This window comes from Colobus angolensis, unplaced genomic scaffold (genome assembly GCF_000951035.1).
Source record: "Colobus angolensis palliatus isolate OR3802 unplaced genomic scaffold, Cang.pa_1.0 Scaffold142, whole genome shotgun sequence".
Taxonomy (NCBI): Eukaryota; Metazoa; Chordata; class Mammalia; order Primates; family Cercopithecidae; genus Colobus; species Colobus angolensis.
This window is the reverse complement of record NW_012114511.1, coordinates 4,255,185-4,279,412: the sequence shown is the minus strand read 5'-3', so window position 1 is coordinate 4,279,412 and position 24,228 is coordinate 4,255,185. Positions and strand designations below refer to the sequence as shown.

At 50.6% G+C, this 24,228-nt stretch overlaps 1 protein-coding gene across 2 annotated transcripts in view; it reads left to right on the top strand.

Moving 5' to 3' along the window:
* SIL1 (SIL1 nucleotide exchange factor) overlaps positions 1–24,228 on the top strand; it is a 245,699-nt gene extending 221,471 nt beyond the window's left edge. For both annotated transcript variants that reach the window (XM_011935316.1, XM_011935317.1), the window contains 3 exons: positions 19,355–19,451; positions 19,911–20,075; positions 23,739–24,228. In XM_011935316.1, the coding sequence (XP_011790706.1) occupies positions 19,355–19,451; positions 19,911–20,075; positions 23,739–24,095 (619 nt within the window). In that variant the 3' untranslated portion in view covers positions 24,096–24,228. The remainder of the gene's footprint in view (positions 1–19,354; positions 19,452–19,910; positions 20,076–23,738) is intronic.

Sequence of the window (24,228 nt, the reverse complement as noted above, 5' to 3'; positions counted from 1 at the left end):
ATGATCTAGACTTGCCACTCACAGTATCACTTCCCTCTGGACAGTGGTCCAGGGGTGGGCGCATCACACAAGCAGGACCAATCAAAGTTCTTCCCTGGAATTTTTTTTTTTTTTTGAGTTTCACTCTTTGTTGCCCAGGCTGGAGTGCAATGGTGCAATCTCAGCTTACTGTGATTTCGGCTCGCTGTAACCTCCCCCTCCCAGGTTCAAGCGATTCTCCTGCCTCAGCCTCCCGAGTAGCTGGGACTACAGGTGCACGCTGCCACGCCCAGCTAATTTTCATATTTTTATAGAGACAGGGTTTCCCCATGTTGACCAGGATCTTCCCTGGAATTCTATACCATTTGGGAGGATGTAGTTATCTTTATGATGGGATTGGCTGTTTATGGGAAGAAAACTGGAGAGAAGCAAAGTGTAGAGGTGCAGGCTGAGAGAGGGCCTTGGCACATTACTTAAGCCTCTGAACCCAGCTGTGCTTTTTACCTTTGTCATCCCTCTTCATCATGGGACCCAATACACTCTCTTTTCCATAGATGAGGAAGGAATTCAAAGGAATTCAGATTCCTCTGAATTTCATTTTGGTCCCTTATAAACAGAGTCCTAACTAATACAAAACAACTTCCAACTGATCTGTTTGCTTCCAAATAGCTAATGTCATGTCCAGGAAAGCTGCTTCCCTGGTGAAATCCTGTACCTAACACTTTGCTTTGCACACACTGGGTGCTTGCCTTGTGTTTCTTATGTGGTAACTGTACCCTCACCACCTGCCACCATCCTTTGGGAGGAGAGTGGAGACCTGAACCTGGTTCTCCCGGCCTGCCTTTGTTGGTGGCAGTGAATCCGGTCATCTGTGCATACATTTTCATCTCCCTTCCTCTCTGCCTCTGCTTCTGCAAAGATAAATACAATCTGCTAGTCTTGCTTTGCAGGGGCCTTGCCAAACATGCCAGTGCTGGGGCGTTTATCGGAATACCTCAGGCTGTTGTCTTCCAGATGTAGATAAGAGGCCATACTCCCAGGGCACAGAACTGTTGCAGCCGTGGATGTGATTATCTCCCTCTGAGATCAGGCTGTCCCCTGGTGCCCAGTGCGAGCTGGTGCTAAATTTGTTGTGCGTAAAACATCAGGGTAGTGTTAGAGGTTCCTTGCCCACTGCTTCTTTCCCAGGCTGCTTGTGCCAGCTGCAAGGCCCTTGTGAGGCTGTTAGGTGTCTCTCTGTGGCAGATTCATTGTTCCATATTTTTATTTAATTACTTACTTTTACAGCTCTTAGAATAAATCTAATTATCCATCTGTTATGCTACATTATGCCACTGCGGTTCATGCAGTTCTTTCTCATCGTATATGATATTTGTCAACTTGACCTTGCCCTCTTCCAATGTTGTTGCTCCCCTGCGTGGCTCTGTGCCACCTCCTCAGTGGATCCTTGGCACCAGCCAGTCTATCAGGGACCTCGGCAGAGCTGACTGTGAGTGGCTCTCAGATGGAGCAGGGGTTGGTGGAGCGTGGAGTATTGCAGGAGGAGAGTGGCCAATACCATGCTGACCTGACATAGGCATGGAAGGTTGGGCTGGTACTGTGTTAGAGTCCCAGAGAAGACAGCAGGAGCTCTAGCCTACAGTTTCTGGTCTTCAGCCAGAGAGGGCTGCTGTCAAGGAGGATAGCCAGGTGAGGTCAGGCTGAAAGGAGGTGACAGTGGCCACCTGTGGACGTATCTGTGGACTTTCCTGCCATGGCTAGCAGGCGGTGCCTAATCCTAAGATTGAGTCAGGGCTGATCTTAGACACAGCAGAGGTGGGCATTTCCTACTAGAGGTGATTTCAGGAATCATGTGAAACTCCCTGCTTCCCAAATCTTTTTTTCTTTCTGCTACTGCCTAAAATTTGATTAATACCATTAGAAATTTGTTTATTGGTTTTATATATATAAACTTCTCTTTGTGGTCAAATACAGACATTCCCAGGAGGGGGACTCCAGGGGGGCTATTGGCCATCTGGGTTGCATCCCTTTTCTTAAGCAGACAGGGAATATGCAGTGAGGAGGACACATGGTTAAGGGAATCAAAGTGCAGGGAGATGGGGGAGAGAAGTCAGAACTCAGGGCAGTCGAGGAGTCTGATTCCATGAGCTCTTGGAGTGGTCAAGGTGCTCAGAAAGGGAGGGAGGTCATGTGCCCAACCCATCCACGTGCCTGGTGCTGGGGCTCAGTGGCTCAGCTGGGAGGGGGCACAGAGCCAGCCTTGTGTCTGCAGGCAGCTCCTGTTAATTGCGTGCTGGGCACTGGGCTCCACCATCTAGAGTGAGCTCACAGCTGAACAGGCAACAAGGCACAGTCCAGGTCCTTGAGGGAGTTCATGGTTTAGGAGGGAAGCTGATCTTGTCAGGTCTGTTAAGAGGATGGAAAGAAGGAGGGCCCTAGGAATGCATAGCAGGGGCCCTGTGAGGGTCAGGAGGTGAGCGAGTGTTTCTCTGAGGAGATCATGTCTCAGGGGTTCTTGCGGTAGGAACTGGCCAGATGAAGATGGGGACGGGCAGGGGCAGGGCGCCCAGGCAGAGGCGATGGGGAGCACAGCACACTGAGAGATTCCTCTCTGTCGATTGAGATGAGTTGAGAAATTCATTGGGGGAAGGGAGGTCCTCCCTCCTCATCACTTTGGTCCTGAAACAGGGTCATTTTCAGCAGATCTCCTGAATGGAAACGCCAAGCCTGCTACTGTCACTGCTTCTAAAGCATATTCCCCAGGGGCCAGGGGAGGACCTGTGTGGCACAGGCTTTCTGTGGTGGAGGCACTGTGGTCAGAGGCTGTGCTCTACTGCCTCATCCCCACAAGGTACCCGCAACCCAGGGCAGGGACTGCTATGCTGACTCCTCCTCCTCCTCCTCATTCCCCTGCCCCGCCTCCAGCCCAAGCCCACATTAAAGGACTTCCGACTTGGAGATGGGCCCAGGTTGGAGCTCATTATAGCCCAGTGGCCAGGCCCTTCATTTTCCCTTCCAGGTTAAGACTTGGCAGGCATCAAAGGTTGCAGGAACACCCTACAAGCCTTCTCCCTTAATCGTCTCGCTCTTGCCCTGTCTGCGTGGCCTCCTTAGCTGAGCTTTTCCCACCAGAGCCTCTGGTGACTTTCCACAAGTTTCCCCTCATTCCAGCAAGCAGATTCAGTGACTAATTGCTGGTAATTTTTTCCTCAAGACTCTATTTATATAGGCTGTCGTGTTGGGGGCGGGGGAAAGCGGGCTCTAGTCCTGGGGGGGCTGCTATTCCCTGCAACTGCCATCATTAGACTGAGGCCCATGCGGCATTGATAGCCACACTTTGTCTTTATTCTTGTATTTTTTTGTCATTGCGACATTTGGTTCTTTGAACATCTAACATCCCTTTTATGCTTCTCATCTCCCACAGAAGATTGTTGTATTTTGTCCCCCACTGAAGCTGCGTTTTCTTTTTGTCAGATTTCTCACTTTCTTCTTTATTGTATTTTGATCAGTGCAGCCATGGAGGTCTGGGTTTTATTGGGAGCTTTTCATCTTTGGGGCAGTGGCCCTCACGGCTTGGGTCTTCTGGCCATTGCTGGGCCCTGCCTCAGGCCCCTGAAGCAGGACTTTCCCACCAGGGTGAGAGAGGCCCAGGTTATTATCTGTCCAGGGATACTCTAGCCTAGCAGTTCTCAAAATTAAGCATGCCTCAGAAGCACCTGGAAGCCTTGTTAAAACGCATATGGTCAGGCCCCTCCCCTAACGGTTCTGATTCAGTGAGTCTGGGGTGAGGCCTGAGAATTTGCATTTCTAACTAGCTCCCACATACTGCTGGTGCTGCTGGCCCAGAGATCAGACTTGGAAAACCACTGCTTTAGAGTAATTCCTCCTCTACCTTGAGCCAGAGTGTGCAGGGCCCAAGGAAGGAAAGAACCGCAGGGTATCAGGTTTCTCCTTCTCCATGCTGGGTCCAGCTCTCAGAAACACGATGGAGGATGTTGCCAGGGCATCCTAATAGTAAACACCTCTACAGCGATTTCACCTGCCCTGTCTCACTCGATACTCACAGCAGGTCCCTTGGTGAAGTAGCACAACTTCTTGACAAATAACAGAAGTCAAATTGAGATAAGTTAAGGCCTCCTTCCTGGCCATTAGGCTAGTAATTTGTGGTGTGTCCCCAGTGGAATCCAGTTTTCTTAGCTCCTATTCTCAAACTTGCATGACTCTGCTACTTATTAGCTATGTGACCTTGGGAAAATTACTTAGCTTTCTATGACTCAGTTTGTTGATGAGCAAAATGGGAGTAATGGTGTCTGCCTCATAGAGTTGTCATGAGGATGGCATGAGTTAATGCTTGAAAAGCACTTGAGAGCTATCAAATGGTGGCCTCCAGAATCCCCTCCTCTCATGGCAATGAGGGGCTGCGGGTTTTTTGTTTTGTTTGTTTTTGGCATTTCTGTCACAAGAGGCGCAAGAAGATGTACTATTGCCCACCAGACAGCCTTACTGGGCCATCAGGACAGGGCTCAGTCACTTTGGAAAGTCACTCCCTGCCACCGAGGGAAATGGCCTGAGGAAGCCCGGTGGGTGGCATCTGCCGAGAATGGAGCAGTAGCTGAGGGGCCGGGTCAGTGTGTGAAGCCTAAGACCAGGAGGAGGGGTACCAGGAGAGCAAGGTGGCCGGGTCGCCCACTCCTCAGGAGCTGCTGTGATCCCGTTCCTTTCACTGCCCAGCCCTGGGTGGTGGCCCTTGGAGGATTAGTTTGGAGGAAAGCTAAGCTAAGTCTGCCATTTTAGTGGTTTTCTCTTCCTGCCTTGCCCCCACCTTCTGACTTGGGACATTTACAGCAGTAACGGGGGTTTGAGTAGAAGCCTAGTCTTGATTATGCTAGTGAAAATTACATGCCAGGTACTGTTACATTCAGTATCTCATTTAATCCTCACGAGCCTCATGACGTAACCCTCATTTGACAGAGGAAGCTGGGTCCTCATCTATATAAGTAGGGTGACCACATAATTTATGGGGCACAAATTATGAGAGGCAGGTTAACTGACCTGTCTTAAGGGTTGTACAGAAAGAAGTCCAGGATTCAAAGTCAAATCTGTGTGGCTCCAGAGCCCTTGGTCTTTGCTAAGCTGCCATGAGACTTCCCTCTGGAGTGCCGTTATTCCCTCCGTGGTGTTCCCAGGATCTCCTGCCCCTCAGCTCAAGGTCCAGGTTCCGGGGCCATGAAAGCGCTTTATTCACCTTTGTATCTTCCATAGAACTTAACACAAAGCCTTATACAGAGAGTGACCATATGTTCTGTTTATGCTTCTTGTCCCAGTGCAGTAATTAATGGTGCCTCTTTCTTAAAAGTGTCCCAGTTTGGACAATAAATTATGTGGTCACCCTACTTACACAGCGTCCTCCCAACCCAGGGACAATGGCATTTTAATAGAGGATCCTGAAAGACAGAATTGTCTTTACGACTCAAAGAAGTAAATCCCAGATGGTGAAATTTTAAGCGTTTATATCCCAGTAGGCAAGAGAATGTAGACAAAGATTCTGCTCAGCACCCCACAAACCTACCACAAAGGACTATTTCTAACACCCGACTTGAGGGTTGTGGGGGTCACCAGGCCTGTGATGAGATTTGAAGGGGCAGGAGTCTCACTGTGGCTCATGCAAGTGTCTGACAAGCAACGCCAGAAAAGGGGAGGGAGAGCAAAAAGCTGTTGCTTCCCCACATCCCCAGGCAAGAGGGGAGCCCCTGCCTAGCATTTGATTGTTGTCAAGCCCCCAGCCTCCCTGCAGGAAAGAGCTAATGGGGATTGGCCCTCTTCCCAGCGTCACCCTCAGCCCCTGGTGGGCCCCTGGGCTCAGCTTCCCCACGCTTTCTTGTGGGGGCTTTGTTCCCTCAGGCCCTGGCCTTGTACCCTGGACATTGGTCCATACTCAGCCATGGCGTGTGCAAGTCACATTCCAGGCTGTGTCCTTGCCCCATTTGCAGGCAGCTGAAAACTGCTGTGCATATGTCAGTTCACACTTGAACTGGTTTAATGTTTTTTTCTTTTAAGTTGCAATCTAAAATTCAGCCAGACAGGCTTTAACGAGCACTAAATCGTCAAGCCTTTTGTTTCCCTTGCTATTCAAGCCATAGAGATTTTGTGTTTGATTCAGCAACAATTGCTGAATCTTAAACAAACCATTTACATTTTGACATTAACTATTTTATGAGTGTAACTTTTTCTTTAGCATTAGAATGATTCCAGCCGAAGGCCTTTTAATGATTTATCAGAAATAGAGTTAAAAGAGTCTGTGGAAGGTGATTCTTAACATTTTCTTTTGGGGAAAAAAAGTAGGTTTTCATCTGCCTTCAGTTGGGCAGTACATACAGAAGTTTAGCCTTCCTCCTCCTATTTTAATAACTTTTGATCTTGTCAAGGTCGTTCTTCCAGCATGCCCTCCTGCTCAGCTCCTCCATTTTTCAGACAACCCTCGCACCCAGTGGCTTCTCTCAGAGTGACTCTCTGTGCATCTCTGTCGGCTGTTAATTTCTTCTGATAGAGGCAGGAACTATGTCCTTTCTTTGCTCTAGCGCTGGTATTCTTAGCTGAGGCCCCTGTGCACACTGGGCGTGATCAGTATTTGTCAACCAGCTGACTGGACAAAGAGCCTCAGACAGATAGCACGTTCGCAAACGAAGCCATCCATCATTCTGTCCCTTGAAGCTGTAAGTAATTGGAACTTTTCTCCAGTTCTTAAAGATTTCCACAGAATGGGAAGTCTCCACTTTCATTGAGGTTCCCATTCGAGCATCTGGTGAGTCAGGTCAAAGGGCCTTGAGCAAGGTCAGGTGTCCCAGTGTTGTTCCTGCATTAGGGGAAGTTCTGTATTTTTCTCAGCCTCCAGTGAGACCTGGTGAACCCTGCGCCTGGCTGAGGAGTCAGTGGATCTGCCCCGTTTTCTTCTCTGTAACAGTGTGAGCCAAGTAGCCAGGCCCAGGAAACCCATGCTGTGGGGGGCCTGAGACTCCATGTGAAATGGAGCTGGCTGAGGAGGCCATGTTGATCCGCCCCCAGGGAAAACCGGGAGCCGGGGTGCTGCAGTTGCCTCTCAGAACTAGAACTAATTGTTCTTAAAGATCTTTCCAAATACCAATGATGCAAAATATTTGGATGGTTCACCATATTGTTCACCATATTTAAACTGTCAGAACCTTAAATATCTGAGCAAAACCTCAGCAAACAAAGGATATTTTGGGGACTTGTTATGTATGTTGCGCAGCAGAGAGATTTGTAGTCTATACGACTTCCAAATCCTGTAAACGAAGTATTTCAGTGTTGTCATTTTCAGCTATAGACCGTCCTACGATCATTGCCTTTTCTTCTGCTATTAAGAGATGGCTCATTCATAAACATTTCTACAGTTGTGGCAAACGCAAAATAGGCCCTGCATGATTCCACTGGCTCTGATTGAGGAGATGATTTTTCACACAGTGAGATTTATCACATTTATCAGGTTTATGACAGAACACAAGGAGGGTGAGGGATGTGGAGGTTGGAGGGAGAGCAGATCTGAGTGAGGAGGGAAGCTCTTTCCTGAGCCTCAAAGGGACGGTTGACAAGGTGTGTTGCCTATAAGCTTGGAGCAAGGATTGTCTGGGCCATTTCCTTGGATCCCCTCTTCCCCTGCAGGATCTGGCCTCCTCTGCTGTCCCCCAGCTAGGAGACATGGGGATAGTTATACCACCAACTGGTTTAGAAGACCTAAAATAACATCCACTGTGTTCTCTAATAAAGTTGATAAATCTCAGTGTGTGAAAAATCTCCCATATGTTTTAGCCTAAATTTTCTTCTGCTTAACCTTGTTACTCCTGCCTTGCCTCCCTCAGACTGCCTGAGACAATTACTCAGGGACATTCTTTGAATAATTAGAGGCTGCAGATAATTCTCTTTAGCCCGCTTTCTTCCATGTTCCCTACCCTGTGGTCTCCCTTTAGCCAGTTCTAATTAGCTGCTTTGATCCTTCCTCCCAGTCTCTCCCTCTAGCTTGTTAATTACATTTCTCCCCCATGGATTCCTTCTGTACTGGCTTTGTCTATCCAGTCAGAGGAGCTGAGAATGAGAATCTAAGGCCACTCAGTGGGAGGTCTTCTTTGTCCCCCGACACAGAGAGCTCCTCTCCCTTCTGAGAAGCCTGAAAACCCTGGCATTCTGTCTTAGCAGAAAAGTACAAATAATAGTTTTTATTAAATGGCATACTGTGATAAAACAGCTGTTATCCTAATGCTCTGTGTGTGTTTACATATATAAAATCACATTTCATCCCCACAACAATCCCATGAGACAAATATTGTTATTAATCCCGGTTTTACAAATGCAGAAACTGAGGCCCAGAGAGGCTTAGTAACTTACCTCAGTCACACAGCTGAAAACACTAGAATCTCAGACTTGCACGTAGGTCTCTCTGACTCCAGAGCCGCACTTAGTTTTTTGCTTTCTGGGTTTGGGCTTTTTGGTGGAGGAAAAAAAAAAAAAAGGAAAAAGTCCAGGTCATTGGCTTTTAGCCCACCAAAAACCTAACCAACCAACTCTGAGGTAATTGTCACCTCTTTACCCTCGGTATAGAAGAGGCTTTCTCAATTGAAATCATAAAACTGGCACAGAAGCAAAATGACGTGGTGCACGGGATATCTGGGCAGTTGGAAATCTGCTTCTAGAAAAAAAAACGAAACCAATAAATTCTTCACTTGCTTTAATTCTTAATTCTCTTTTCTGACAGTTTTCTCAGGAGGTTAAGGAAGCAATAAGGAGAAGGGCTTACTGAAATTATATGCTGAGCAACAAGGATCTGTCTGGTTAAAAAAAAAAAAAAAGAAAAAAGTTTGGGGAACCCCAGCAGAAAGTGAGTGTGTTTGGAGAAGCTAAAAGGGGAAGGTAAAACTCTCTGCCTCTGAGTTTTAGGGAAAGTAAATTTCAGAGGGTCCAGGAGAAAGTAGATGTGATGTCTGAACAGGAGCTTCAAAAGGAAGGATGACTCAGAGTTTGAAAAATGAAGTGTACTTAATAGAGTCATGAGTGATTACTGCAGGGAACAGGGAGCCACCTAAAGAGACCCACGTGGCTGCAGGGGGCACAGTTCGAGCTGAGATTTTGTCTAGAGATGAAAACGGGACCTGTAACCAAGAGCAAATAGAGAAGAAGGATGCAACCTCCGAGAACACTGTCAGGAGCACCAGATGGGTGAGACCTGGGAAGCGCTAAGAACAGCAAAGGCGCCTGTGCTGCTACTGTTGAGAGTGAGAGGGATGGCACAGAAGGCTTTAGGCCACCTGGTTCAGTCAGGTGATTTAGCAGATGCCAGAGAGGGTATCTCTGTCCTTGCTCTCATTCTGTTTGCCTCTGCCTTCCCTCTCAAGGAGAATGGCCTTCCTGCAGAAAGTAAAACAGACATAGAGTGAAGTGGAACTTGAGACCAGGAGTGTACAAAAAGTGTAAATGAGCCACTGGCTTCTCCAGATTAGACAGGGTCTGAAAAATTAAATGCCAAACAGAAACTCAGGGACATCATCATCAAACTGTGTGCAGGAATCTTTATGGCATTATGGGGATTGGGAGAGGGGCAAGGAGACACAATGGGCAACTGTTCTGGTTTTCAAAATAACAGAGCAAGTTTTTGAGATGTGACTTAAGAGTATTTTTAGGCCGGGCGCGGTGGCTCAAGCCTGTAATCCCAGCACTTTGGGAGGCCGAGACGGGCGGATCACGAGGTCAGGAGTTCGAGACCATGCTGGCTAACACGGTGAAACCCCGTCTCTACTAAAAAATACAAAAAGCTAGCCGGGCGAGGTGGCTGGCGCCTGTAGTCCCAGCTACTCGGGAGGCTGAGGCAGGAGAATGGCGTAAACCCGGGAAGCGGAGCTTGCAGTGAGCTGAGATCCAGCCACTGCACTCCAGCCTGGGTGACAGAGCAAGACTCTGTCTCAAAAAAAAAAAAAACAAAAAAGAGTATTTTTAAAGAGAAGAGGTCATTTCTTAAGAGTTAGTGTGAGTTCCATAAAACCAGGTCTTGCTGGACTAGTTTAATGCTTAAATTCTCCCTCGCCCTTCCCTCCATATAGAAAAGTTTAACACATTCTCCTTGATGAATTATTGAAAGTGGACACACCCATGTAACCACCACCCAGATCCAGAAATGTAACATTATCAGTACCCCAGAGGACTCTCTCAAGTTCCCTCCCAATTCTAATTTTCTTTTTCAGAAGATTTGCCAGGCTGGTAGATTAGGCCAGTATAATAGACACAGAGGAAGTCTGCATTTCAGGAAATCATTTGACAGAGTCTCATAATAATCTAATAGATCAGATAGACAAATGATGATAAAGACATAGATTTGAGGCTGGGTGCCGTGGCTCGTGCCTGTAATGCCAGCACTTGGGAGGTTGAGGCGGGCAGATCACTTGAGGCCAGGAGTTTGAGACCAGCCTGGCCAACATGGCAAAACCCTGTCTCTACTGAAAATGCAAAACACACACACACACACACACACACACACAAAACTGGGCGTGGTGGTGAGCGTCGTGGTGTGTGCCTGTAGTCCCAGCTACATGGTAGGCTGAGGCTCTGGGAGGCGGAGTTTGCAGTGAGCTTAGATTGCGCCACTGCACTCCTGCCTGGGTGACAGAGTGAGGTGAGACTCTGAATCAAAAAAAAAAAGACGTAGATTTATAGCAGCTTGAACAATCAGACTTAATCAATGTTTATTTAGAAATGGTTTAGTGTCAACAGAGCCTTCACTGTAGTGATGTGCCAAAGAGCTCGTGGCAGACTCTGTCCTGTCTAACCTGCATTCTGGTTCTCATGTGAAGATGTGGGAACAGATGGCACTGATCAGGAAGAGATAACCATGTGAGATACATGACAGTGAGGATCCAACAGAATGGTGACAGTCTAGGAGGAAGGGTCTAGGTACCCAAGTGGCATTTTAAATTTTATTGTTATTAAACTTCTAATTTATAAGTAATTCAGATTCCTTGTTTAAAACAAAAATCTCACCACCCAGAAATAAATATATGGTGTCATATCACCCATACCATTTGTAATTTGCTTTTTGCCTCCTGACAACATTTATTCTTTAGTAAGAATAAAATCGAAGCCCTGTGCTTGGGTTCAGAGCCATGTTGGGGACCCCCAGCTCATCAGAAGATCATGTGAGCAGCCTTTAGGGATTTGACCTAGGCAGGCCACTGTAAGCTCTGTGAGGCTGCTACCAAAAAACCTAGAGATGGCCTGAGGCATTAGGGGCAGAATGGCCCTGGGGCAGAGGCAGCCAGGCCCACTGGACTCTGGGTGGGGGGTTGTCCAGCCTGGCTCCCTGTGGGTAGGTTTGGGCACCACCACTGTGGGATTCGTCAGTAAGTCAATAGGGTCCCATAGAGCATTGTCAGGAAAGTGGAGGGTTTCAAGAGTCACCCTGAGAATGACTGCAGAATCCCGTGAGGCCACATTGTGAGAGGGGAGCTTTCTCTGGATGGCTGGCTGCTCCCAGCTTTCAGAAGGGCTGACCCGTCTGGACAGGATCAGGAAACCCTTTCTTTCTTTGAGGGTAGACTTAGGACCAGACAGTATAGGACCAGAGGGTATAAGCTTCATGATAGCAGATTTCAGCTCAGTGTCAGAATATGTTTTTCTGGCAGCATAAAGTTGCCTTGTTTGATGATGTAGTCTTCAAGTACTGGGCTGCCAATTACCAGAGATGCTGTACTGGATAAAAGGTTGGGCATTGGCTCTAGTTATCCCAAATGCTGGTCCTCAGAACATAGGAATCACATGTGGCATTTATGAAAAAATCAGGTCTTCAGAGCCACATTCTCTGAGATTATGATTTAGTATATGAAGGGTAGGGCTTGGAATCTGTATTTTCAAAAAGAGCTCCAATTGTTCCTTGTAGAAATGGCTGATTCCATGGCTGGCATAGGAAAAGAGCAATATCTTGTACAAGAACATCTTGTGCTGGAAGGTAAGAAAATATTAAAGGGTGATGGAAACATGTTAAAAAGACACAGAAGCCAGCATGAAAAGGCCTGGTGATTAAGGATAATTTTAGCATTGAAGTAAATGATAGAAATTGATTCTATTCCGTAAATTAAATAAGAATCTGTTAATTCATACTGATGTCAATAAATGAATGAAGGAAGAAATGGGAAAGAAGGAACATCTCTTCTTTCAGGTAGGGTGCCAGCAAATAAAGATAGAAGCAAGAAGAATAAAGACAGGAGTTTGAAGGATAAAGATAGGAGTTTGAATATCATCATTTGACAAACATCGTGGTACAGGTTGAACATCCCTTATCTGAGATGCTTGAGACTAGAAATGTTTTGGATTTTGTTTTTTTTGTTTTATTTTTTTGTTTGCTTTTGTTTTTTGGAATATTTGCATTATATACTTACCACTTGAGCATCCGTGATCCAAAAATCCAAAATCCAAAATGTTCCAGTGAACATTTCCTTTGAGCATCATGTTGATGCCCAAAAAGTTTCAGATTTTAGAGCATTTTGGATGTTAGATTTTTGGACTTATGATGCTTAACCTGGAATAATTAATCAAGAATTGTCAATGATTGCCAGAACTACTGCATGAAAGTTTGATGAGGAGTAGGCTGTCTTCATATCTTAAAGTGTCTCCCCACAAAATATTAATTTCAGGGGAACAAATAGTATTTTTATAGTGGAGAAATCTGGCAGATACCACCACAACCAAGTGTTCAAAGAAAACATCCAGTCGTGGGACTTATGGATATCACTTGCCCTCCTGTGTGATACACCGAGAAAGATACAGCACTGTTTGTGCGTTCCTGCCAAAGCCGCAGCCTCGATCTAATCATGAGAACACCGGACAAATCCAGACTGAAAAACGTTCTCCCACTGGCTGCACTTTTCATACATGTCAGTGTCATGAAAGACAAAGACTAAGGAAGAGCTCCAGATGAAAGGAGACGAAGGAGACGGGCTGCTGTGCACATCGTGTGGGCGTAGATGCAACATGGGATCAAAATTATTCTTCTAGAAAGAGTATTATTGAGAGGGCTCTGTGCAGTGGCTCACACCTGTAACCCCAACACTTTAGGAAGCCGGGGTGGGAGGATTGCTTGAAGCCAGGAGTTCAAGACCAGCCTGGGCAATATTGTGAGAACCCCCATCTCCAAAAAAAAAAAAAAAAGTTTTTTTTTAAGAAAAGAGGAGGAAAGGGGGGTGGGAAGGACTATTATTGGGACAGTTGGCAAAATGTAAGTAAATATCTATAGATTATTGTGTCAGTGTGAGTTTCCTGATTTTGATCATTGTGCTTTGGTTATGTTCTTAGGACATTCACACTGATAATGTTTAGGGGTAAAAGGTCTTCATATCTTCAATTACCCTCAAATATTTCGGAAAAGAAAATCTGTGTAAATATTACTAGAGACAGAAAATTGTGGTAAATGTCCACAATTGGTGATTCTGGGTGGGAGTTTATTTACTGTTCTTACAGCTTTTCAGTAAGTCATTTTTCTGTGTGATTACTTTTCAGTAATTTTTTTTTTTTTTTTTTTAGAGAGACGGAATCTCACCCTGTTGCCCATAACTCACTGCAGCCTCAACCTCCTGGGCTCAAGTGATCCTCCCACCTCAGCCTCCCGAGTAGCTGGGACTATAGGCACATATGACCTTGCCCGGCTATTTTTTTTTTTTACTTTTGCAGAGACGGGGATTTTACCACCTTGTGCAGGCTAGTTTCAAACTCCCGGACTCAAGCAGTCCTCCCGCCTTAGCCTGTCAAAGTGCTGGGATTACAGGCATAAGCCACCACACCTGGCCTATTTTCTGTAATTTTTTATATCACTAGTCTGAAATGGTTTCAGGAAATAAACTGCCCCAGGTGATTGTGATGCAGGGCTATGGTGGAGAGCTACCAGATGTCCTTCAGGAAGGTCATTCGCTGCCCCTCCCTCTGAGGTTCCCTTTATCTCCCCAAAGGTGGGCAGATGATCGTGTCTCTGTGTGTGTCTTGTGTGTGTGTCTGTTTGTCAAGAGGTTCTGGAGACCCTCTCGTGAGTTGCTGTTACTATGGTGAGGGGTGGGTGTCTCATAGTTGCTTACGTGGGCGGCTTCCAGTTAGGGGCTGTACATGAAGGGCTTAGATGATAGCCCCGCCCTTCCCCAGTGTCCAGATGGAACTCCTGAGGCCATACAGGTCCCACCACACAAGTGATGTGCAGATCATGTGTTTTGTTATTCCTGGAAGCTTGACTTTGTATGGTGTTTTTTTTTGTTAAACTTATTCAATTCGGTAATTGTATCTTTTTTTTTTTTTTTTGAGACAGAGTCTTGCTTTGTTGCCCAAACTGGAGTGCGGTGGCGTGATCTCAGCTCACTGAAACCTCTGCCTCCTGAGTTCAAGCGATTCTCCTGCCTCAGCCTCCCGAGTAGCTGAGATTACAGGCACCTGCCACCGCACCAGCTAACTTTTGTATTTTTAGTAGAGACGGGGTTTCACCATGTTGGCCAGGCTGGTCTCAGACTCCTGATGTCAAGTGATGTGCCCGCCTCAGCCTCCCAAAGTGCTGGGATTACAGGCGTGAGCCACTGCTCCTGGCCAGTTGTTTGTATCTTAACTGATTGATTCCCTAATCCCACTCATCCCTGGATGTCAGGCAAATATAGATGTCTCTTGAACACATCTATTTCAGGATTACACATCCTGCAAATTCTTGCTTTCCCAGATGATGGAGGCTACACATTAGGGCATAAGCAAGGTGGGGCCACCAGAGGAAATCTTTTTCTCTGGGCGAGAAGGTGAGCATGCACTTCATCAGGTGAATGGTTGAGCCTGGCCCCATATACCCCTGAGATGTGCCCTCTGCCCTCAGTGCATGGCATCATCTCAGAGGCATTTCAGATGAAAAATGGTAGTTTTTTACTGTCATAAGGGAATGAAAAGAGTATTTGTTGCACTGAGAAATGTCACGAGGACTCGTGAGTGAGCACATCCCTCTGCTGTGCCTCTGGTGTCCTGGTTTGGCCTGGCAGTCTCAATCACAGAAGCTCTCTTCAGTTACACCTTAGCATTTCCTTGGCCCCCATCTAACTAGTCACCCTCATCCTTACTCCCATCCTAGAGCTCTGCCTTTTCCAGTTGTTCTCCTTTTCAGAAATTCAGACTTCCTTTTCAGCCCTTCCGGTTGACCCTGGAGCAGAATTTCCGTGCACACGCCCTGTTGGCCCTGACACCCGTGCAGTGGCCCAGGACCCCACACTCAAAAGGGCCCGTGTCTGGCTTCATGCTCTGTTCTCACTGTCTTGAAATTTCTGATGATTCTTGAACAAAAGGCCCCACGTTTTCATATTGCACTTGGGCCTGAAAATTATGTGGCTAGTCCTGAGCCCAAGGGTGAAGTCAGTCCCGGCGTATGTATTGGGCAGCAATCTCCTGGGCCCCTTGGTCGAGCTGGGCTGCCCTCCCTGTGGTCAGCTCCTTCAGTCCCCTTCCACCCAGACACATGCTCAGCTTCAGTTAGCTAAACTATGACCTCTGACTCTTGACTGTTGCCCAAATTGCTGTCACCCTTACCCAAACTCTTTGGTTTTTGCAAATGCAATCACTTCCATTTTTGCAGCCCGCCCCACCCCCAGCCCATCCCCCTGCAAGATTTACAGAGTAGCAGCTGCTGCCGTCCCTCTGCACACAGACAGCTGACTTGCCTGCTGATTGTGAACATCCCAGTAATCCAAGTGCTAATGGTATTTATTTAGTCCAGCCGGCTTAGCCCCGAACAAGGTTTATTCTCATTTATCGCATCGGAGATGAGCTACGTCCTTAATATCCTTCTGTTGACTTTGGGCACACCAGCACCACTAATGTCACTTTGAGGCGTGCCAGGCCCCCGCCCTCTTAACTCACTCAGATCCCCAACTGTCAGGATACCTACCTTCCAGCCAGCAGGACTGGCCCCTCCAGGGGTGGGCTGCAGCTCTGGTCCAGAGTCCATAGGCTGGAGGAGGATGGGGCTGGCGTATGTGATATGTGCTCAAGGCATCTGGGCCGAATCAAGCCGTGCTCTCAAGAATGTGGTCTGACTTCTTTGTGTAGTAAGCCTACTGTAATTATCTTTTGGCCACAGTGCATTGGCGAGCACTGTGGCATTTTGGCATTAATTAACTATTCTGTCTTTAACACAGGTAGTCCTAGCTCTGCCTCATAGGTGAAAATTTGCCCAAGGTCATCAGCCATTGCTCATGAAATTCCCAGCAAGGGTCCTCCAGGCCCCGGCCCTTGCATGTCCAGAGGCCTCACTCTGAGCTGTTTTGGTAGTTGCCTCCCCCAGCCCCAGGCTGTGAGCGTTTAGAGCCCAAGGCGGAGCTGCCTGTGGAGAGAGGGTCTGTTTCTGGGAGCAGATTCTGCCCATGGCGGGAGATTGCTCAGGAAACCTTCAGCTCTACTGGCCCTGCCTGGATGGACGGAGGAGCAGCTGGAAGCGCAGGCCTCATCTTCCCCCTCTTCCTCTGCTGTGTTTCTGCAACCCCTTCCCTGGGCAGCCCTGAAAGGCCACTTCACAGGGTGGCCTTTTAGGAAACTCCTGAAGCTGTGGGAACCCTGGGGTAAGGCCCGGAGTTCCCAGGGTCCCATGAGCACCTCATTTAAGCTGATCATGTGAAGAGGCCAGGCAGGGCATGGACCCAGGGCTGCCAAGGCTGCGCACTGTCACAGCCCAGGTTTGGCCATGGTCCTGCCCTACCCACGGACTTGGCTGTGGGTGAAAACATGAATTTATTGCCTTATGAACCCGATTTCAGCAATTTACAAAAGGTCAGACTTCCTCTTTTCTCTCCGGTTTACTTATCCCATGTTGGAGCTCTCTTCTCTCCTACTCGAAATGGAGTGGGAAGAGCTGCCTGAGGGAGACGTAGTGGGTAGGACTGCCTGCTGCTGGCTTGGCTGTGGGTGACTCCCGGCCCACATCAGCCTACCTTCTGAAGAAGGGACTTCTCTTTGCCCTGGTCCCAGTGCAGAAAGTGGAAGGGCTTTGGTGGCCCAGCCCTGGGTGATTAACTGGGGCTGCAATGATGGGGTGCTGTGATGAGCTTTGTGCTGTCTTTGGAGGGCCTTGTCTCTGCTGCTCCGAGGGCCCATGAGGGATGGGACTCCTTGGCAGTGCTCCCAAAGGGTGATGCGATGTCAGATCCCGCAGCCCCCCTTGGGGAGGCAGCATTTGATGTTTGTGTGAATCTCTCAGTGTGGTCGTCTTCTCTTCCTGGACCCTCCTGTCATGGGTGGACGTTCCTTAGGCACATGATGGCAGAGACAGCCCTAATTAGCTCATGCTTTGATGAAACAGCTGCCTGTCTCAAGTTGGGGGGGCAGGGGAGCAGCTCAGCTCCCAGGCCCCCCTGCACCAGCGCCTGCCTCCCTGCCTATCTGGAGAGAAGCTGGCAGCCTCCCTTCCCCAGGGCCTCTGGCCCATCTCCAGGCAGCTCTGCAGACACGGGTGGAGTTGCTGTGGGATGGGCTGGCACCCACCCTGTACTTCCTTTCTGGCTGAGAGGCTACAGAGTGACACGTGGTACAAAGGAGCTTTTCCCTTTAGAAAACTGGCTCAGCGTGCTCCGTCTGCTCTGGACCTTGAAGCTTGTTCCTGGTCGGAATAAAAGCGGGGAGCTCTCTTCATTCCATTCAGCCAGCTTTGGGGGCACACGTGCTGTGTGTCGGGCCCTCTCCCGCGCAGCGGCACAGTGTGTCTTTTCTGGTTCAGGACCAGTGTGTCGGGCCCTCTCCCGCGCAGCGGCACGGTGTGTCTTTTCTGGGTTCAGGACCAGTGTGTCGGGCCCTCTCCCGCGCAGCGGCACAGTGTGTCTTTTCTGGGTTTCGGACCAGTGTGTCGGGCCCTCTCCTGCGCAGCGGCACGGTGTGTCTTTTCTGGTTCAGGACCAGGAGCCGGCTGCTTCTGATTTGTCTTTGTCTCCTCATACCCTGGCTCACTCTCGAGGACCCTGTGAGGGTCCCCTGGCCAGGAGGTTGGGAGTTAGGAGGAACAGGTGCTTTCTGGGTCTCCAGGAGCTTGGGGTCATGCCAAGGGCAGGCAGCCAGAGGCATGTGGTGGCTTTGGTAGACTGCAGTGTCCTTTGTGGGCTAGTTGGGTGGGTGTGACAGCCACCATCTGACTGCTGGCTTGGCCCCTTCACCTGCTGCTGGCCTCAAGCTTTTGTGTGCCCGTCCCCTCTCTTCTCGGGGCCTCACAAGTGGGCTGCGGAGAGGGAAGCCCTGACCTGCCCAAGGCCTGACCATCCGGTCTCTGTGCTTGCCACTTGCTCCTTAATTAATCGCTAATGCAGTCTTGCAAGGGACCAGCAAAAGGGTATCCTGCTAGGGATCCCCGCCATGTCCCCTGCATGGCACCCTGCCCTGATGGGGGTCCCCGCCAGGCCCCTTATCCCTTCATCTGGGAGGTCTGGGCCTGAAATGTTTTAATAACATCATTATTTCTCTAGCCCAGAGTGGGGAGAGGAGTTCCAGAGGCAGCTCAGGGTTTTGAGTACTTCAGTGTGGTGTGTTTCTCTGTTGATATGTTCATGGTTGTGTACACGTGTTCTTCGTTCGTTCGTTCGTTCATTCATTCATTCATTCATTCATTCATTCATTCATTCATTCATTCATTCCCTACTGTTCAGGACCTGTGACATGGCAGGCTCTGTGCTGAGTGCTGAGAATACGGGCAGAGAAGCTGACAGTAGCTGCTGTTATAGAGTGGGAGCCCAGTGGGAGGCTTTGGGTTGTTCTGTTTTAGGATCTGCCTAGGTATTCAGAGGCTCCTGTCTCTTGCACTTTCTTCCTGCCTTCTCCTACAAGCATTTTCTATGTGCAGTCTGAGTGTCGACCCAGGAGAGGAGAGGGATGGGGCCCTGACCTTCGGGCTGCAGACCCAGAGGGGAACAGACCCATTAGTAATTGCCCCAGTGTGTGATGTGCCTGGGGTCACGGAGGAAGGAACATCCGGCACTGGCTTGGGAAGCGCCAAGAAAGGCTTCCTACGGGAGGGACGCTGAAGGAGCACCTTTGGCATCAAAATGTCTTTACAGTAGTAGAGGCGATTCACCTTCCAGCCTACTCCAGCCCCTTGGCTTCTGGGGAGTCGGGGCTGGCATGGGAGCCCTCAGCCCTGTCACCTGTGCTGTGGGCCACTGTTCCCACATGGGTCTGTGCCAGATGGTCTTTGTTTCCCCAGCTGAGTTTGACTTGCCCTGCATGGGAACCTGCATTGTTCTTGTTTCTGCCCAGGATTGGCTGGCATGGGTTCGGTTCCCTGACCACCCGATCCCTGGGCTGGGCACGGTAGTCATGCTTTCCTGTGCTTCTTCCCCAGCAACCCCAAGGTCCAGGTGGAGGCCGTTGAAGGGGGAGCCCTGCAGAAGCTTTTGGTCATCCTGGCCACGGAGCAGCCATTCACTGCAAAGAAGAAGGTGTGTTTCCATGCCCTTCCTCCCCCCTGGCCCCCAGGACAACTGTGGGGCCTGAAAGGAAAGGGTTCCTGTCCAGGCTGTGCATGTTACCTTGGGGACCTGAGCGTCATCTGCTGGGTGGCATAGGGGGAGAGGTTACACTAAACTAAAGCAGATGGCAGTGTGCCGAGGTGACTAGAGGCCTGTGGGCAGCTCCTGTGGTGTGGCCTTGGGCCCTACTCCTGGCCTCCCACCCTTGGTCTCTGTTTACCTCCCATTTACTCACTTGGCAATGTTGAAGGTGTCTGAGTCTCTACTGGCCTCACAGTCTTGGGTTCTGGGGTGTAGCTGTAACTGAGGTGTTAGGTGGGGCTGGGAGGAATGGGGCCTAGGTTGGGGCACCTCTGTCTGCCTTCCCTGGACCTCAGGACAGGTCCAGCTCACTTGGCCTCTCACCTGCCCCTGGGTCTCTGTCCCCAGGTCCTGTTTGCACTGTGCTCCCTGCTGCGCCACTTCCCCTATGCCCAGCGGCAGTTCTTGAAGCTCGGGGGGCTGCAGGTCCTGAGGAGCCTGGTGCAGGAGAAGGGCACAGAGGTGCTGGCCGTGCGCGTGGTCACGCTGCTCTACGACCTGGTCACGGAGAAGGTGAGTACCCAGGCCCACCCGGTCTCCTCGTTTGCTTTGTGTGTGCTTCTGGATGGATGGACAGACAGATGGAAGAGACTGGGGACATCAGGGAGGATGTTGTGTGAGATGTGGTGGTGGCTTAGCTGAAACCTGAGGGCTGATGAATGGGAGATGGCCCTGCCACCCATGGTCACGGCCAAGTGTGCAGGCAGAGGACTCAGCTTGAGGCAAGCCCTGGAGCAGCCAGGACCAGGCCCCCAGGGGACAAAAGGCTGAGGGGGTGGAGCAGCCTGGAGCGCCACTGACTCTTCAGATTCTAGAAACTTGGAGGTGCCTCCTCTGGGAGCTTTGACTCTGGGCAGCGCCTCAGAGCGGCTGCCCTTGAGAGTCCCAGGGACCCAATTGTTCGCCACTTGGGAGGAGACTTGGTGCCCGGCCCTCTTTGCAAGCTTGAAGAAGCATCGTAATTAAGGAAAAGTAGCCAGGCCTGGATTCTTAATTCAGTTGCTGCAGAGAGCATTGGCAGGGCTTCCTCAGTTGCCCCTCTAGGGCCATAGGCTCCCCAGAATAGCCGCATGCCGACTAGTGGAGCAGGGCTGGGCAGCCGCTGGAACTGCTGCTGAATGGCGGAGGCTGGGCCCTCCCCCCCGCTCTGCACACGCCTCCCCCAGGCCTTCTCTCCCAGGCTGGCCCTCCCCCCGCTCTGCACACGCCTCCCCCAGGCCTTCTCTCCCAGGCAGTATCGGGATGGCTGTGGCTGCCTCTGTCTGTCACTCTCTCTCCCCAGCTCTCTGACTCTCTCTGCCTGTCTTATCTCTCAGTCTGTTTCTCTCTCTTCTCTTATTCAAGCTGCAGAAATCCAGTTTCTTAGAACAGCAGGCAGCCATGTGGTGCTCAGATCCAATTAATAAGGCCTGGGCACAGTTCAGGTTCTGGGAGTGGGCCAGTGAGCCTGGAGAAGGACATGAAGGACATGTAGGCTGGCTGGGCATTTCCCAGGGAAACTGGGCTCTGTTCTCTGGTGTCTTGGGTGTGTGTCCGTGCTGCCCCCAGCCCTGGCATCCTGGGCACTGTGGCACTGACCCATTGCTAGCACACTACCAGCAGGCAGGCTTGCCAAGGCTGCCCCGAGGCTGCCGGCCCCGGGAGCCTGCCTCTGGAAGCTATGGGGTGCTGACGTGATTGGGGAGGGGAGGACTGGCATCTCTCTACAAACAGTATGGAAATGGCCCCTTCTTTCAGGGCGGACAGCAGATGAGTTTCAGTCAGAGAGATTTAGGACTGACTGTACTTAGGCTGAGGTGGTCAGGGCTTCTCTGTGCTTGTGATTTCTTTTTTCTTTTTTTTTGAGACAGGGTCTCTCTCTGTCACCCAGCGGCGCGATCTTGGCTCACTGCAACCTCTGCCTCCCAGACTCAAGTGATCCTCCCACCTCAGCCCCCTGAGTAGCTGTGACTACAGGCCCATGCCACCATGCCTGGCTAATTTTGTTCATTTTTTGTGAACAGAGTCTCACTATGTTGCTCAGGCTGGTCTTGAACTCCTGGGCTCAAGCAGTCCTGCCTCAGCCTCCCAAAGTATTGGAATTATAGGCGTGAGTCACTAAGTCCAGCCTCTTGCAGCCCTTAAGAAAGAATGAAGACCTAGCCAAACTAGGGGTGAGTCCAGAGCTGCCTGAAGGTGGAAGGACATGAGCTGTCCTCCACGATGGAGGGGCACTGTGCAGCTCAGGGGGATCGCTGCAGCACGTTGTCGTGACAGCCGGGGACTGTGGAATTCCCATGGGCAATGTGACACCCCCATCAGGGTGCTGGGGTCTGCCAGGCCCCAGGCAGTCCTCATATGTGCCTTGGCCTGTGACAGGACCTCTACTGAGAGACCATGCCCTGACATCTGGGCTTCTGCAGCAGTGAGATGCCTGCCTGGGGTTTGGATTCCATGGCCTCTGGTGCATCTGAGGAGCTGAAGGGCCACAGGGGACCCTGCCTGCCTGTGCTGCCTGCTGTGCCGGGTGCTGGGGAAATAGTCCGCAGTCCCTGCCATCCGCGAGCTTTCAGGCAGAGGTTTATCAGAGAATTGCCCTGAGCGTGTGTTGTAGTCTGTCTGCTGCTACTTTAACAGAATACCCCGGACTGGATAACGTATAAAGAAAAGGCAGTTTTGGCTCATGATTCACGAGGCTGGGAAATCCACGATTGGGTGGGTGCCTCTGGCGGGAGCCTTTGTGCTGCATGGCGATATTGTGGAAGGTGGGAGGGCAAGAGCACTTGTGGAAAAAAGCATGCTGGGCCGGGCTTGCTTTCTAGAATAACAGCCGCTCTCCCGTAAGGAACCTGCTGCCCTCTCGACCTAGGGCAGCTCCTCTCAATACTGCTGCCATGGGAATTAAGCTTCCAACACTTGAACTAGGGAAACGCATTCAAACCACAGCAGCATGTGAGCACAGAAGGCCAGTCGGGGGAGGCCGGCCAGTGGCGGTGAGGTGTGCAGGGAGCCATGGAGTGAGTGGGGCCGTGTGGGGGCGCACCTGGAAGTGGGAGCTGCGCCTCCAGAGGCCCCAGGGGAGAGTTAGAGTGACAGGAGTGGGTGTGAGTGGGTCCAGGCTGCGCACAGTGGGGGCGGAGCCTGCAGAGCCTCGCAGTCCCAGGGAAGGGATTGATTTCATCTTTATCACCCGCAATGCCAGGTTGTGAGGATTTGGGGGCTGGAGGAGAGGGGGTGCAGGAGGCAGTGGACTGCAGGACACGGGGGACGAAGGTGGAACTAACGGGATTGGGGTGTGTTTTGGAGGCGAAGCTGGCAGGACTGAGGGGTGGAGTAGGAAAGAACCAGGGGGTCCTTCTCAGCCTTTGCTGTCCCGGGATGCAGGATCGCACACCTCCTCAGCTTCCTCTGCCAGCCCCAATCAGCCCCACGGCTTCCTGCTACCACAGGGAGCACCGGGTGGTCCGCTGTGGCCCTTGTCTTCTCCTGGGCTTCCCTCTTGCCTTGTGCATCTTCCCTGTGCTTCATTCTCCCCTGGAGTTAGGGCAGGCGTTCCTTCTTCCTCCACACAGGCACACTTCGTACAGCTGCACGGGACATCTCCGCCCCGTCCCAACCCTCCCAACCCTCCCAACCCTCCACCTCTGACCTTCAGGTAACCGGCCTGCTTGTCAGGGTTCAGGTGTTGCCTTTCTGGCTGCTGGCTCCCACTCTCTTGTGCTGATGAAGCTGGGCTTCTGCACTTTACAGACAAGCTGAGTTTCTCCACTTAAGAGGTGATGGCATTGGGTCTCAGGGAGGCTGAGTGCCGGCCATGGTCATTCAGTAAGTCAGTGGTGGAGCAGGAATTTGAAGCCAGCCTGTCTGCCTCCATGCTGCACTGTTAGATTACCTTTATCATGCTATTTGGGAATTAGTTAATTTTCATTCTCCTGCTAGACCCTAAGCTCCTTGAGGGCAAGACTGTATCCCCCTCGTGGTTTCTTCAGCACCTGGCACCACACAGGTGTTTCTGTTGGTAGATGAATGAATGGATAGACAGACAGACTTGGGGATGGAGGAAGAGGTGGGCCCTCAGGGGTCAGCCTTGTGCCTTCGTGTCTGAAGGGCAGAGCTGGCCAGGTGTGAGCTAACTGCTCCCCATGTGTTCTGTCCCCACCCCCACCCTACCTGGCCCACGGCTGTGGCGGATGGCAGATGTTCGCCGAGGAGGAGGCTGAGCTGACCCAGGAGACGTCCCCAGAGAAGCTGCAGCAGTATCGCCAGGTACACCTTCTGCCAGGCCTGCGGGAACAGGGCTGGTGCGAGATCACAGCCCACCTCCTGGCGCTGCCTGAGCATGATGCCCGTGAAAAGGTGCTGCAGACACTGGGCGTCCTCCTGGCCACCTGCCGGGACCACTACCGTCAGGACCCCCAGCTCAGCAGGACACTGGCCAGCCTGCAGGTTGAGTACCAGGCGCTGGCCAGCCTGGAGCTGCAGGACGGTGAGGACGAGGGCTACTTCCGGGAGCTGCTGGGCTCTGTCAACAGCTTGCTGAAGGAGCTGAGATGAGGCCCCACACCAGGACTGGACTGGGACGCCGCTAGTGAGGCTGAGGGGTGCCAGCGTGGGCGGGCTTCTCAGGCAGGAGGACATCTTGGCAGTGCTGGCTTGGCCATTAAATGGAAACCTGAAGGCCGTCCTC